General features: G+C 53.1%; 1 protein-coding gene across 1 annotated transcript; it reads right to left on the bottom strand.

The window, feature by feature from the left end:
• Nucleotides 1–1836: 1836 nt before the first annotated feature.
• Fndc5 (fibronectin type III domain containing 5) lies at nt 1837–6942 on the bottom strand. Its single transcript, XM_051188874.1, has 6 exons — nt 6461–6942; nt 4900–5015; nt 4105–4303; nt 3695–3784; nt 2359–2492; nt 1837–2014 (listed from the first exon to the last, which is right to left on the bottom strand). Exons 1-6 carry the CDS (start codon nt 6639–6641, stop codon nt 2009–2011), a joined length of 726 nt encoding a protein of 241 aa, XP_051044831.1. The 5' UTR covers nt 6642–6942; the 3' UTR covers nt 1837–2008.
• Between the last annotated feature and the right edge of the window lie 9625 nt (nt 6943–16567).

Raw genomic sequence — 16567 nt, 5'->3', positions numbered from 1 at the left:
ACATTTGGGCATTTACCAGAGGACAAGGGTGTGCCTTTTCATTTGTCTTTATTTTACATTTAAAAAGTGGTTATTGCTCTAACTGGATCGAGGTAAGGACCTCTCTTAAGGAGCCTTGGCCTTGCAGCCCCATTCAGCAGGGATGGAAGTCACAAGACGATGAGTGGAACCTCATGCCCTCCCAGGAGGAAGCCCTTAGTATTGCTGACATCTGCCCTTATCTGTCTCTCCTCCCCTGCCTGCCACACTTGGAGCAAGCAGGGTGGGGGTGACCCAGCCTTGAGAGCTGTTAGAGACCCAAATGAGGGGGCAGTCACTGGGTGATGGCTTTTAGCTCTCTGGCTGGGGCACCAGTACTCATCATTCAGTACAACAAATACTTACCAAGCACCTACTATGTGCTGGGAACAGCCTGCTACACTACCTCGGCCACCAATGGAAGACGTAGAATTCACTTTTCCCATGCAGGCATTTGGCAGCCATGGTACATCAGTCCCAGAGAAGTCTGCTTGCCTCATCAAGCACCTTTTTTTTTTTTTTTTTTAAACTGGAAAGGGGCAGAGGAGAGGAAGAAGGAAGAGAAGAGAGCACTAGCTGTCACTTCACACTTCAAGCTCTAGGGAAGGACATGAGAACTCTGGATACTTTCATAGGACCCTGAATGAGATGGCAAGATCCAAAGACTCAGAGGCCAGTAGTGACAGCAAAGCTGCTCTCTTATCTGGTGAATGGCTTTCCGACAGGTCGCTCAGCAGCCCCTAGAGTGTAGGATATAGATGTGCCTTTTTCAGTTATCCAAGCCGATGCGGCTGCAACACTGAGCCACTGCCTTTAAAAGTGGGCAGCACCTTCCAAGTCTTAAAACTCCATACTGATGCTCTCACCATAAAGAAGACTGAAGTCACCAGCAATCCGCTCACGTCTCAGCAGAATCCTGTACCCTCTGGAGTGCAGCCCTCTGATTGTGTTTTCCAAGAGCCAAAACAATAACATTACACACGTTTGCAAAGGTGTGCCTCACACCGCAGATGTCCTCTTTGACCTGATCTAGCAGGCTTGATGGAGTCAGGGCCCTGAAAGCAGACAGCCCCACAGCTTTGCTGGTGCACTTGGTTGAACAGACAGCTCCAGGCAGTCTTAGTGCTTGCTCTCCCAGAGTTTTGTGCATTCTCTCAAAGAGGAAGCCAGTCCAGAAGCAAGGAGGTGGGAGGCTGTGTCTCATGCAGCTTTGCCTTCTCCAGTGTGCAGCCAGGCCTTCTAGCTTTGTGCCTTATTTGATTTTTTTTTTTCTTCTAAAGAATTTAGGTTATAGTTCAGCCTTCATCATCAGACTTAAGATGGGGAAAGGAACTGTGGCTAGCCATGCCCCCATCGCTTTAGTCAGCTTTCACCCTGTGCCCAGGAAGGATGCAGGGACCAAGAGAACGAAACCCTTCCCCTGCAGATGGGGCCAGCCACTCTTTGATGATGTTCACTGAGGGCTTGTTTGGAAACTGGGAAGGGAACAAACAAGAGAAGTGGCAGAACTGGTTGAATAGACTTCTTGCAAGATGGAAAACGGCAGAAGACGGAAGGGCCAGCAGGGCTGCAGCCTAAACGCCAGGCTCTTGTCCCTCCCAGGGAGAAAAGAATGGCCTTTCCTGGAAGTCTCTGCCCTTTCACACACAATCAAGATGAGTGGCCAGGCCGAGAACTCCGGCACCCAGTCTACCCCAGCAAAGACATCCCTCTGGCTGGTTCTCACATTCTCCAGTTCTCTCTGAGAACAGCCTCAGCACTGACATTGTGGAGATGCTCCTGGAGTTAGGGGTTAATAAGAGGCTTCAGGACAAGACATCAGAAAGAAGCCAAGAGAGAAGATAGTAAAGCCCGATGATAGGAGAGGATGGACGGGGGAGGAGACGCAGAGAGGGCAAGATGTTTGTCAGATAGTCATTGTCAGAACAGTGAGGTCCTCTCACATTCTCTACTGTCTTCTGAGCTGCTCAGAGCAAGCACTGGAAAGGCTTCATATCTGTTTTCATAAACGAGGAAATAAAGGGAGAGATGAAAAACACCACCCCAGGTGCATCACCCCTACACATGCTGTCCCTCCACATGAACCAGGAACTCTGCTGTTCCCATTGGCTGTCTTTACAAAAACCAAAACAAAACAAAACACCACTGGCCCTTGGCACCCTGCAAAAGGCGAGGATCCAAAATCAATTTGCAGTGTCCCCTGTGTCACACAGGCAGCAGCCAAGCTTGGCTTTGCCTAGCTGCTGCCATGCCAGGCCCTGAGCTGACCCCTTCTGCAGTCTAGGGACTACAAATGTTTAAGGCACGGGACCACCCACGAAGCCCAGGTGTTGCCCTCACCTTGCTGCGGAGGAGCCCTCCACCCTGGTGCTCTGGTGTGCTGGTTTCTGACGCACTCTTGGTTTTTTCCTTGTTGTTATTGGGCTCATTGTCCTTGATGATGTCATACTGGCGGCAGAAGAGGGCTATAACGCCTGGGGAGACAGGCAGGAGCAGTCAGAGGCCTGGGTCTGAGTTCTCTCCTGCCCCATCCCTCTCCACATGGCCTCTATGCTGCCACAACCTCCTTCCGGCCACTGGCTCCTTTTCCCACCTACCCGGCCACTAGCCATTCCTTTCATGCTGCCAGGCTGGCCCTCCCGCAGCATGGATCTGATCATGTCTCCCTGTTACCCTGTCTAAACCTCTGACAGCTACCACGGGACCGATAAAGATGTTTGCTGAGTCTGTGCCAGGCCCTGTGCTGTGTGCACTGACATATTCAGTCTCTCTTGATCCTTACAACTCCAACCTATTATTATTCACTCCAGGGCACAAGGGAACATACTGGTGAGAGTGTCAGTAACTCAAGGTCACGTGTCGGTATGGCAGGACGTGATACACAGAACCTGCTTACTGTCTACTATTGACCTAGTAACATGTGGATAGTATTCACACTAACTCCCGTTGAAGAAATGGTCCCCATTCTGCCTCTATATTGTTCTTGATCCATCTCAAATAGCTCTCAACTTCCCAGCATAGCCCAACAACTGCTATTTCCCTCTCCAACATCCTAACAGACTTTCACCACAAGTTTTGGGTTAAATTTCTGTTTATAGCATTGTGATTATGTAAACACTGTCTGTGCCAAGCCTAATAATGTACCATATTCAAACCTCCTCTTTTGTCTAACCCTCACCTTCCTGCCTTTTCTCAAGGACCTGTTTTCCTATGTGTATAAGAAACACCCCCTAAATGCTTCCCCAACACTCTTCCCTCCACCACCATGGTAATCAGGCTTGAGTATGGTATTTAAATCCCTCAAAAGACTCCAGCCCTCAACCTCTCTACCCTTTATTCCCAACATTCACCCACTCTCACAAGCTGCACTACCCTAAGTCAGTCTGTGAGCCAAAAGGTACACTGACTGTGAACATGGCCACCATAGGAGGCTGGATCACGTCTTCAAGGAAAAAGGCAAGCACACCCAAGGCTTACAAAATCGTACTAACTATTTTGTGTTTGGGTACAGGGGACTAGAGAAGGAGTCAGATTTAGCTCTCAGAGCTGCCAAAGACAGGATTTAGGAGTTTCACCCCCTCCTAGACATCTCCAAGCCCCTCACCCTTGGTGATGGCTGGTTGGGGTCCTCGGTTCCTCAAGGGTCGGTGAAGAAGGCTCTGGAAGCCTGACTCACCTGCCCACATGAAGAGGACTACGACGATGATCAGCACCTCGCCTGTTCGCAGCTGCTGGTTCCTCCCCATCTCCTTCATGGTCACCTCATCTGTGGGGAGAGAGTAGCTAGTCCTGGGCTCCTTGCCTCCCCAGCCATTCCTCCAGGGCTAAGGCCACCAGAAGTGCCTCAACCAATACCAAGACACCCAACGTAAAGAGTTCCAGGAGCATCGTGAAGGCTGCTCCTCCCAAAGGAGGAAGTTTACACACCAGTCTCCTGTTGGGAGACTAAAGCAAACCTCCTCACATGTCTTTTGAGCTATTTTGTTCCCCTCCTGCTCTGCTCAGCTGCCCTTACCATGGGACTCTAGCACACACACACACACACACACACACACACACACACCCTCCCCCGCCGTGCTTGCTTGCCTTTATTCTTAGAGGCCATCTTCTCTGCCTCCCGTGGGGTCTTGAAGAGCAGAGGCTCACTAGCTGGGCTCTGGCCCTGAATGGAGATGGCCTGCACGTGCACGATGTATTCTGTGTCCTCCTCCAGGTCCCAGAGAGCACATGATCGGGTGGTTGTGTTCACTTCCTGAATGAAGCGTAGCATCCGCACATCCTTCTTCTAAAGGGGGGCAGGGCTTGGTATGTCAGTGTGCAGGCACCAACCCTCTTCTGCCCACCCCCTGCGGTGACATGTCCTTTTCATGTGCATCATCATCCTGTCACCTTGGGCATCATTTTTGCCATAGCTAAGGAAACAGGCTGAGAGAGGTTGGGATGCTACCCAAGGCCACACAGCTACTGAGGATGCCAGGGTGTCCTAAACTCCTCTGTGTCTGCAGTCAGACCCATTTTCTGGATTCCCATGTCCCAGCCCAGATCTCCTGAATGCGTCTCCACTGACTATGGACCTTCTGTGACCACAATTCTAAGCCAAATGTACAACTTGTCACCCATATCTCGTCCTGTGTTTCTTTTCCTTTTCTGTTTTCTGTTTCCCTACCATCACCCTCTGTCCTGGACAGACACTTTTTTTTTTTTTTCTCCTTTTTTTTTTTAAGACAAGGGTCTTGCTGTGTTGCCTGGCTGGCCTTGAACTTTCAATCCTTCTTCCGTGCCTCCTGAGTTGTGGGATTACAGGCATTCTACACCATATGCATCTGGTTTTCTGTCACCATGTTGATATGCCCTCTCCCTCCAAGCACCCTCAAGGGTTACCTGCTGAGAGATGGCAAACCCGATGACAACCTCATCCTCCAGGACATCCCAGCTGACCACTGCAGAGTTGGCCTTGAGGTGCCTGACGGTGACATTCACGGGGGCCGAGGGGCTGTCTGCAGGGCAGGGAGGCGCCTGAGCCTGAGCATGCCCTGCTCTGAGGCCCAGGCCCACTCTAAATGAGATGTGCTATGTGGAGAGGGAAAGGGACTCCAAGGCATCAGCTGGGCCACATGGCTCTCAGTCCCTCAGTGGCTGAGGGGCCTCAGGCTCCTGGAGACTGACAGGGAAATTCATGCTTGCCATAGACTGGCCAAACCAAGGGTCCTTAGGTAAAACTGATAGGCCTGGACCTGAACGGAGCAAGATCTAGTGGATGAATGGTGAGGTTTGGAGGTGGGGGATAGCTGAACGGAGTTGCAGAAGCCGATTAGTGCTCTTTCTATAGAGCACACTATCAAGTGAACGACCTTGAGGGAGGGAGACAGACCCCAGGATGAAGAGCCAGGAGGGGCTGAGCCCTGGCATGGGACAGAGGCAACCCCGAATTGTGGTGAGCTGGGCAGAGTGCTCCTAAGGGCAAGGGTCTATGTGAGTCTCTTCATAGTCCATGGGACCCCAAGTGACAGGGATGGAGGAAGTTAGGGGCACTCAGGACACGGCTGCTCAGTGGAGAGTCACCAAGATACGACAAGGCCTTCTGGGTGAAGGAAGAAGATGAATGGGGGAAATTTCCGAGAGAAAGTGGGAAAACAATGAGGGAATAGGACAGGAATGAAGGACCTTCTGGAAGAGGAGAGGAGAGTCACACGAGGGCTGTGTCTCTCAAGAGCGCAGGTGTTCTGATTGGAAGCCCTGGGCCTGAGCAGTAACCCCATCCCACTTAGATGAGTGAACTCAAGGCCCTAGGATTATGCCAGACATGTAGATGGAAAGGGACAGAAGGACACAGACAGGTGGCTGCGGTCACAGAACCAGAGAGCAGACAAGTGGAGCATTAGAGACAGACACGGACACAGAAGCAGGGCAAGGAAAGAGATGGTTGGAGACTGAGGCGGCAGAAGCCGCTGGGAGGGACAGATCGGGGTGATTTGGGGAGGCAGGGCCCCATGGGGTGAGCCAGACACTGATTGTAGCAGGCTTAGCCCCCTCTCCCCACTGCAGTTCTCTTCATGGTCGCTCCTGTACAGAGAGGTGCGTCTGCCTGTGGGTCCGTGAGAGAGGTCTTTGGGGACACAGAGGGAGGCCCAAGGTGGAGCACTGGTGTCCTCAGCTGCTCCCAGGGCCAGAAAAGGTGACTGAGGCAAAGACCCAGAGTTAGAGGATGGCCTGAAGGGATCAGGAGACACAAGACTCTAAAACCCAGGGAAGAGGGTTAGTGGCTGAAGGACAGGTCTAGGGGTCAAGAAGGTTCAGAGGCGCTGAGATCTGGCTAGAGAGTAGGAAGCAGGTGACACAAGAGGTCCTCAGGGAGCAGGAAGGGAACCGAGAACTCCCCAGTGGCAACGTGGGAGGGGAGGCTGCCCCCACTCCGCCCGTCCCCCGCCCCGGGCCCCCTTACCCGCCTGCACCAGCGCGAAGCAGACGCAGCCCAGCCACAGGCGGAGCGCGGCGCGGGGCGGCCAGGCGCACGGCGGCCCGGGGGGCATGGCGGCTCCTGCACCCGGCGGCCGCTCCCGCTCGCACTCCAGCCTGCGGCCCTCCCGGCCCGGCCGCCCCGCGCCGCCCCGCGCCGCCTGCATATCTGCTCCGCGGACAGCGACTCCCGCGCGGCGGCAGCGGCGGCAGCGGCCGCGTCCACGTCGGGCGCCCAGGGGGCGGGGCGCCCCCGCTGCGGGGAGAGAGCGGGGGCGGGGTTAGGACCGAGGGCGCCCCCACTCCTGTCCCCGATCCCCACTCAGTCGGTGCCCGGAAAACCAAGGGCTTCGGGGATCCGCGGCTCCCGCTTTCTGGCCGGTGCAAGGAGCCGCAGCGCCGCGCCACAGTCAGTCCCAGCCCCAGTCCTGACCCAGCCCGGCCCTTCCCCAGGGGAGAGGGAGGACAAAGTGCTTGGGAGATGCCCATCTGTGCCCCACCTCTCACTCCAGCCCACACCCCAGGCGCGCGAGCACGGGCGCGCACGCACACACACACACACACACACTGAGGGTGTAAGTAGGGTGCGGACAGGGTAACTCTGGGGAGGGTCTCAATGTGCCCATTGAGGCTGAGGAGGGTCTCCTTTGGCTCCCTGGAGGTATAGCTAAGACCACAGGCCAGTCTTTTTCTATTTTTAATCCCCTCGAGAGCACTGTGAACATCTGCTAGACGCAGATACTCTGCAGGCCTTGCTTGGATTTGGGACTTCGTTCTCACTCCGCTGTGGGCATTCCATGTAGATGGACACTGCAATTTGGATAGTTGTTTTGTGCACGGACCCTCCACAGTCACGATCTGAACCCAAGGTTCTCTCTGCTTGACTCAACGGACTCTCTACCCGGAGTGACTTCGCACCAATCTCTCTCTAAAACTGCTCACATTCTAGATTATTAAAAGAACAATCTGGAACCATGCTTCTTCCAGAACAGAGGGGTGGAGGCTGTGGTTTTCAGAGGCTTTGGGGACCACTATGCCCATTCTGAGCATTGATTTAGCTAATGGCTCTAAAGTGCTAGGAGCTGGGAGATGTGGCAGATAGCTTCGGCTAATTAATGCACTTTGATAACCCTTTCTTCACTGCCTTGGGAACAACCACATGCCATGCTGATCTCACACACCCTTCTGTCTGCTCCTTTGATGGTCTTAGAGATAGAGAGGACCCCTTCCCCCCCCCCCCCACTATCCTTTCTCTAAGGAGAATTGCTACGGAACAACAGAAAGCCCCCAACCTGCAGCTTGTGACATTCTTTAACCCAAGCCCCAATCAGAGGCTAGACCAGAGTCCTTTGGCCTCCTGACACAAAGGGCCATATTCTGTCATAACAACATCCCCCTCCCATCTGAAAGTTCACCCTTGGGTTGTGGGTGGGACACAGCTTTGTCATAGGTTTTCCAGAGATCTCTTCCCAAAGAGGGTGAACAAAGACCTTCACGGCCTTCCATCCTACCCTCAGGCTTTCCATTAAGAAACAGAGGCGCACAGATAGAGGCCTAACAACTTGGTGCAAACCCCACCAAGAAACAAAAGAAGCCACAGAACACTCCTCTACTAACGCCACCCCCCCAAGGACCTAGACCCCTGGGAAGTGAGGTGGGAGGGGGTTCTGCTGAGCTTTCCAACACAACTGTCCAGCCCTCTGTACCCCTAGGCCTGCCATGATGGGCAGGCTGACCCCCCACTCCCAGAGCCATCGTTTCCTTGGCCACGTACCCGGTCTTGGGGATAAGCCTCGGCTGGGACCTTGTTGGGACTTGGACCTGCCTGGGATAGTAGCCCAGCCAGGGACCGACCCCTTCTGGTTTTCTCTTTCTCTTTTGGCAGCTGCTGCCTTGCCCCGCCCTACCAGCCCCACCCCACCAACTGCAGTTTAACCCCCAGGGACCTTCCCCAGATTACCAGGGGCCCTGCAGGAACAACCCGGAGTCTCCTCTACTAGCCATTGCAGCAGCCACAGGAAAGAGGGGTCAGATAAAGGTCATAGGATCCAGTTTTATCCTGGCTGAGGATAAAGGAGGGAGAGGGTCTGGGTGGCCTATAGTCCAATGATGGGGAGAGGGGAGCCTCCACGCCACCTGCTGGTCGTTCTGGGGAACCCCCCTGCCAAGCCTGATGTAGGGCATTAGGAGGGGGATAGGGCAGCCAGCGTTCACTGTCTGGGAGCGAGGAGCAAAGGCCGATGGTCGCTGGTGGAGGGAGCATGGCAAACTTGAAGAATTTAAAGAGTTATGGCCGTGCAGTGTAGCCTTCCCAGGATTTATGAAGGACTTGGGCATCATCTCAGTTCTAGAGGAAGCCCTGGCTTGGAATCTAAGCACCCAGAAGGAGTTGGTTAAGGGCAGTAGGAACTGAAGGTACCCAGAGGTGCCTGAGGGAGCCTGGGAAGGGGTTGGTCAGCATTGCTTGCTTTATATACACCATCCGGTCCCTGCCTTAGCACAGCGCCAAGGCTACTAATACAGTAGGAAATCAGTAACGTTTGTTCACTGTCCAGAACAAATCCATCCATCCACCACTTATTTATTGAGCACCTGTTATGTACCCCGTTCCAGACAACACTCAGGAAGAACGCACAAACATATGAGCTGGACTGGGAAAGGGGAGGGTCTGGAGAGGAAAACTGTCTTCCCTGGTTGCATCCCTCTTTCTCTATGTGCGTGACTCTGAAGACAGTCAGACACTTAGGGACTCCCCAACTTTTAGACCCTCACAGGGAGACTCAGGAGAAGGCAGGAGATTGCTTTGGGGTACAATAAGTAAGAACTCCACTCGAAGCTGCTGGCTTGCCTGGGACCACACAGGCAATGAACTATGGAGCTGTGTCTAAAATCCTTGCTTGGAATGCCTTACCTGGAATGCCTGTCACTCCCCACACCTTTACCGCTAAGGACCTTTTAGGATAGGGCTCCAGGGCATTCTTCTACAGAGGACACAAGGGCTGGGTGCTCACCGGGACAGTGGCAAAGCTCAGGGACCCAGCACTCACCAACGTTTCTCATGTTCCAAAATCCTCACAATGCTGACAGCCAAGAACATCACACCCATGTTATAGATAAAGAAACTGACACTCAACGGGAGAAAATGGTTGGCTGTGGGCTGTACAGCCAGGAGGCACAGTCTGCCTTGTCTAATCTCTATGTCCTCCGCTGCTAGTCCAGACTCATGTTTTCTAAGGTCCTACGCCAAGTCAAGCCTGTCGGAGCTGGGTACTGGGACCCAGTGATGAGCCAGATTGGTTCTGGTCCTTGAGCAGCTCCCATGATCAGGGAGGAGGAAGATGTTCTCAGAGCACTAAGAGAACTGTGCTTTCAGACAGAGGGCACTCGATCTTCAGGGGCAGATGACAGGCTTTACTGGGAAGTAAGCAGGGAGGGCTACCAGGAGGAGGCAATGCCTGTACCTACTGAGCACTGAGAGCCAGCTGGGGACTAGAGGAGTAAGGAGGGGGAAAGGTGGGGAGGGGTAAGAAAGTGAGAGCACAGGGTGTATGTATGGAGAGGAGGGAGGGGAAAACAGTGTGCACCTCATGAGAGGCAGGGGAGTTACCGGCCCTGGACTAAAACCAGGAGGAAACAAAACAAGACTAGATATGAATGACTGTTCTGAGCAGCTTGCAAAAGAAGATGGGGTTACCTATGTTAGCTTCATTCATTCAACACTTACTGTGCACAAGGCAAGCTCTCCACAGGTCTCACATCTCAGTGAGACAAACGTGAGCAAGTGTTACTGGGTCAGGAGAGAGGTCCAGCAGTTAAGAGCACTGGCTGCTCTTCCAGAGGATCCAAGTTCCGTTCCCAGCACCCCATGGCATCTCACAACTGTCTGTAACTCCTGTTCCAGGGGATCCAATGCCCTCTCTGGTCTTCTCAGGCACAAGGCATGCACATGGTGCACAGACATACAGGTAGACAAACCACCTATGCACACCACAGACACATACAGACACAGACAGACAGACAGACACATAGGTTCTCACAGACATACACACACACACACACACACACACAGGCACACACAGAGACATGCACAGGCACATGCACATAGACACACACAGAGACACCTTCCGAGGCTGGGCTGGACATGTAGCTCTGTTGGTAGAGCATCTGCCTAGCACACAAGAGGCCTGGGCTTAGTCCTCAGTGTACACTGAGGCCAATCACTGGGCGTGATTGTCAACATTTAACAATCTCAGCACTAGGGAGGTAGAAGCATCAGGTTCGAGAGTTTAAGATCATCCTTGGCTATATAGTGAGTTTGAGGCAAGCCTGGCCTCATGAGATTGACAGGGTCTACGAGAAAGGTGAAATAGTGTGCTGAGGTGGCCGAATGAGTAGGGCTAGGTAGAGTGGCCTGAGGGGTGGGACCTGAGCCAAGCACTGAAGGACAGGAAGCAGGTGGTATATCACATCACAGTAGTACTCCGGCGGCAGGACAGCAAGTGCAAAGGTCCTGGGGCAGGAGTATGTCTAACATGTTCAGGAAACTGAAAGAAGCAGAAAGACCAGAGTTTTACTGGCAAAAGTGGAAGGAAGTGAGGGCAGCTGGGCCCCCAGGGTGTGGGGGAAGGTTCCATTGGTCCACTTGCAATGGGAAGCTTCACAAAGTAGAGCTGTGGTGTGGTGGATTTACATTTTAAAAGGATCCTGTTACCTGCTGCTGGCAGACCAAGGAAAACAGGGTTGGGACCAGGAGACCTGTGAAGAGGCCAGGAGGCTGGTGTCGCGACTGAGCCAGAAATGATGGTATTGATCTGAGAGTTGACAGGGACAAATGGAGAAGTAGCCAAGACCTTTTTCCTTTTTGTAGAAGGAGACTCAAAGGAGAGATGAGGGGGTGTGGAGGAGGGACAGGCATCTGGGCGGGGCTCCGCTGTCACAATCCAGATTCAGAAACCAGGAATCCCTGGCTGGGTGACCTGGGCCAGTCACTCCGGTTCTCTGAGCCTCCAATGCAGCCTCTTGAAAAGCACATTTACTCCAGAATGGGGAGCTGATGGTAGGGATGAAGAGGGAGAGGCAGAGGAGGAGAGGGAAGAAGAGCCTTGTAATTAGGTGAAGGCATCGCCCCCCACTCTCCCAATCTCTTCAATTCTTCATTCTGGTCCATTTCACAGTGCTCTGAGAGGTTGGCCATCTTACCCAAGGCTCACAAAGCCTGCCCCGGCCTGCCCTGTGCCTCAGACATCAGCTCTAAGTTTGCCCCGGGAGATAGTTTCTGGGCTAAACACCATGGTCACCGGCATCTCTCAAGAGTGTGGGACCAGAGACCCTTTAGGGGGCTGGAGGGCTGAGGTGGCGGTTCATGGGAAGACCCCGTTCCTTTAGGGGGCTGGAGGGCTGAGGTGGTGGTTCATGGGAAGACCCCGTTCTCAACACGGATGAGCACAGTGCCCTTGGGCTCACTTCTCAGCTCAGCTTCTATCTTGCTGGGTCACCTCAACACCTGTTTTCACTGACAGCGTAAGGCCACACAGAGTGAAGACCGGAGGTTCCAGGAACCCTGACTTCTCTCTCACAATGCCTATTCTTAGGGCCTCCCCCAGAAAGGAAGATGGCTCTGCAGAGCCAGGACATGGCCAGCAGAGGGCGACCACTCCGGTCATAATTAATCCCCATTTTCCTAAACAGGAAACCCCAAGAGACCAAGAGCTCCAGATGAAGCCGATGGCTACCACCCAGGATGGCAGTTCTCAGGGAACCCAAAGCCTCAGCCGCCAGCACCAGGGATGGTCTTGTGAATAAGTCACCAAGCCTTGATGACCACATCCATGGCCCATCCATGGCCTCAGGCAGTTCTGTGAGGCTTCAGTGTGAATTAAAGGCTGACCATATGGAAGCTATCACGTACTGAGATAACAGGCACGCCCCCACCCCGCATGCTTATTGTTGTTATTTGTGCTGCCGGGAACTGAACCCAATTTCTTGTACCTGCATAACACGGGTCAGGTGCTCTGATACAAAGCTACATACATCCTAGTCCCAGTTATGTCATCCAAAAGTGCCTGATCTATAACTGTCTGGGTGTCCAGTCTCCGGTAGCTGTGAATACGTACACAGCAGTGCAGGGGGTTAGATATTGCCTTGGATTTCATGAGGTGACAATAATCAGGGACAACTAGTGACCCCAGGTGGCTCCACAGAAGGTCTTGTGTTTGCTGTTCCATTTCTAGAAGGAGAGCCCCATGAGACCCCTGCCTCCCTCATTCCTTCATTCCAGGAACAGCCAAAGGCCACAGAAGTAGCCCCGAGCTCATTATTGCTGATGTCTTGATTGGAAAGTCTCCTCTGTTGTCCTGCCTCTGACTGTAACATCCCCATCCCTACCACCGTGTGGTGTGTGTGCGTGTGCGTGCGTGCGTGCATGCGTGGTGTGTGTGTGTGTGTATCAAGATAAGTACTCCTGGCTCTGACAATGAGGAGTCTGCTGATGAGTGAAAGAACCCAAATGCTTGCAGCCCAACAGTCCTATGCTTAAACTGTGATGCAGTCAGTCCAGTACTGTGACCACAGGCAAATTACTTTGCCTCTCTGAGACTGTTTCCTTATCTGGCTCCCCCATCCCCTCCTCATGGTGTTGTGAGGACTACAGGAGATGCCATATGCAGTCCCCAACACGTGGTCAGTAAATGTGTTGCAGTGGCTGTTGAAAAAGTGGAAGCCTACATTCCCAAGACTTCTCTGCAGCAGGACGGGCTGTGGTGGCTGTGGGAGTGGGTCACACCCACCAGGATGATCTCCCATCCCGTTTGTGGGTGAGCAGGCAAAGTCCTGGGTCACCGTGTAAGTGTCTGTATATGCAAGAGTGTTCATGTGTTTATGCAGGAGCATGCGTTCCCAGCCCTGGGTATGCATGCTGTGCAAAGGCATGCACGTGCATGGACATGCGCTAGAGGCTGCCACATCCCAAGGATTCCCAGGGCACGTGTGGACTTGCAGGTACTGGTATCTGTGGTATCCCCACACTGTTGCAGGAGGCCCTCTGTTCGCCGTTACTATGGAAACAGGAGGCAATCCCAGGCCTGCCTCCAGAGAGTTTGAGGTGCTAGGATTGAGAGCTGGCTGGGTTTTCCCCTACAGAGACACAGATTGGGGGATGCCTGAGTTGGGGGTCTGGGGCTCTGGGTACCTCTGGAGTTCCGGGGAGACCCTCATTCCTTTCAGGAAACCTGGTTCACTGGCTCCTAGAGGCCGAGCTAGTGGTCACCTCGGATCTGACAGACTTTAAGCAAATCTCAGGCACAGAACTTGACCTGTTTGTGCCTCAGTTTCCAATTCTCTAAAATTGGAGAGGCTAGTGGGCGGCTGCAGAAGCAAGCCTAGAAGAGTGTGTGCACTGTCCCCTCTCTGGGACACCATCCTCTAGCCTGTGTGGTCAACCCTAGGTCTGGAGTGTCACCTAGCAGCCCCTCATGTGCATCCCTCCCCACAGCGTCTTGCAGGTGCCTCAAGACTCTAGAAATGGGATTGTTCTGTAGTGAGCAGAGCCCCTGGGAGGCATTGATGCTCCTCCACAGAGTCTGTCCCCAGGGCAGTGGGGTGGGGGTGGGTTTCAAACATGTTCTTGGATTGTGAGAAGCTGGCCAGGAAGATGGTCACCTGGGGCATCAATACTGGAACTAGCATTCCGATTGGCCAGGCCCCAAGGTAGAGCTGTTGGTTGGGAGGCAGTCTCTAGTCCAGGAAGGGCTTTCTCTTCAAAACCTTGACTTTTAAAGGTGGGGAGGGGGAAGAGCTTGATGCCCTGACCTCCCCAGAGCTGGGGATTGAACCTAGGATCTTGGGTATATTAGTCAAACATGCCACCATTGAACCACATCCCCCCAGCCATAATCTTAACTGTGTTTGAGGCAAGGTCTCATGTATCTCAGCTGGGCTAGAACTCACTACGTAGCTGAGGATAATCTTGACTCCCTTGCCTGCAGCTCTGGAGTGCTGGGATTACAGACATGCACATCATACTCTGTAGAGTCTTGACTCCAGCTAATGAGGTGACTCAGCAGGTAAATTGATTGTTGTGCAAGCCTGATGATAATTCCTGGTAGAAGGGGACAAGCCCAGGCTCACAAAGTGGTCCCCCCACATTTCCACATGTGCACTGACCCATATGCATCTGTACACACACACACACCACACACACACACACACCACACACATCACACACATACACAACATACATTTTAAAACTTAAACAAAACAACAACAACCCCACAGCACCTTAACTGGGCATGGTGGTACACACCTTCAATTCCAGCACTTGAGATCCCTGTGAATTTGAATCCAGCCTGGTCTCCATAGTGAGTTCCAGGACAGCCAGAGCTACATAATGAGCCCTGTCTTGGAATTATAACAGCGCTTGATTCCTCCTATCTTGACTGAGATCTCCCTTGCTCTGCACACAGGCTGTCAATCATTCCTACAGAAATGTGTGTCGTTACAGAGGTGGAAAGGCTGGGAATGGTACCACATGCTTATAATCCCAGGGCTTAAGAGGCTGAGGCAAGAGGTTACAATGAATTCACTAACAAAGTGAGAGCCTGCCTCAAGAAAAAAAATTAGAGGACGCAGCTTCCCGTCTCTACCCTACTTCTGTAAGTGACTATTGCCTTTGCTGTGTCCCCAGGAAGACAGTGGGGAGCTGGCGGGAGACAGAGCAGACAGCCGCAAAGGATGGGAGATGGAGTTCCCAGGCCATGAATGAAGAATAATCCCGGTGTTTTTTGTTTGTTTTTTTTTTAGACTTGTTTATTATGTACACAACCTTCTGCCTCCATGTATCCCTGCACACCAGAAGAGGGCACCAAATCTCGTTATAGGTGGCTGTGAGCCACCATGTAGTTGCTGGGAATTGAACTCAGGACCTCTGGAAGAACAATCATTGCTCTTAACCTCTGAGTCAGCCCTGATCCTATCTCTTCAGATCCCTATCTGAAGCTGTGACTGGGGGACAGCTGGCCCAGCTGAGTGACCTCAGGCAAAGGACTGTCACACTCTGGCTAAGAGTAGTTCCCCCCCCCCCACAGTGGCAGAGGGAAGAGCAATTATTGTATTGGACAAGAGCTGGCTAGGATGAGTCCCCAGCTGCCAGAGTCACTTCAGCCACCCCCATCTACATCCAATCCCATGTGCAGAGATTAGGGCTGGGAGAGGGCCAGGGACTCCTTCATTTTGGGGGGGTGGGCTGGTCATGTGGTACAGAGGTTCTGAACTGGCAAGGAGTTACAAAGGTGGGTGGGAGGGTGTGGGTGTGTGAGCCTCAGATGTCCCTGTCCCCTGGAAGGTTATTTAGCAGTGAGGGCTAAATCAGACTTGGAGAAACTGATCCCAGTAGGGGGAGCTGTGAGAAGGTCTGAGAGGCAAGCAGAGACCCTGCCCACTTCTGTAGAATGGACTAGACCTGAGGAGGCAGCAGACACAAGATCAGCCAGAGGGAGGCTGGTGGACACGGCGGGGTCTCAGGCTTGCTTGCTGGGGGCGGAGAAGGACCCAGAGACCTGGCGAGCTGGAGGTGGAAAGCGATGAGCTGGTTGCTGGCTGGCTTGAGTCGGGGGTGTCTGTGGGCTTCTGGGAGCGAGTCCAGGAAGCAGCTGGAAATGTTGGTTTCACAGAGAAGGAACCAGAAGGTCAGAGGACTATTTTTTGCCAGCTTTCTGTCACTAGGAAAAGGGCCAATGCAGGATTTGAATGCAGGTCTAAAGAGGTAATGCTAGCATCGCCCCACCCCCCAAACTGGCTTCAGCTGCCTTGACCCAGGAACTCTGTTTTTCTTGGGGGTCCGCACAGCCTCTACTGTTAAGCCCAACAACTACAGGTTGTTGCAGTAGAATGTTCAGGCCCAAATCTCTGCTCTGTAGAGGGCTGCTGTACCAGCCAGCCCCAGCCTCTTGCTATCTTGGTACTCTGTGCAGGTACATAGGTGCTTGTGCCATGCGCAGGGCACCTAGGCATCACGTGTGGCTGCTCCTCGCCTTCACAGCTACCTTTCCAGGGCTGACGCTGATGCTGTCTCCCTCACGGAGGAAAGAACCAAACTAAG

The sequence above is a fragment of the Phodopus roborovskii genome, unplaced genomic scaffold, assembly GCF_943737965.1.
Source record: "Phodopus roborovskii unplaced genomic scaffold, PHOROB, whole genome shotgun sequence".
Classification (NCBI taxonomy): domain Eukaryota; kingdom Metazoa; phylum Chordata; class Mammalia; order Rodentia; family Cricetidae; genus Phodopus; species Phodopus roborovskii.
The sequence above is the reverse complement of the archived record's forward strand: the minus strand, read 5'-3'. Positions and strand labels throughout refer to the sequence as shown.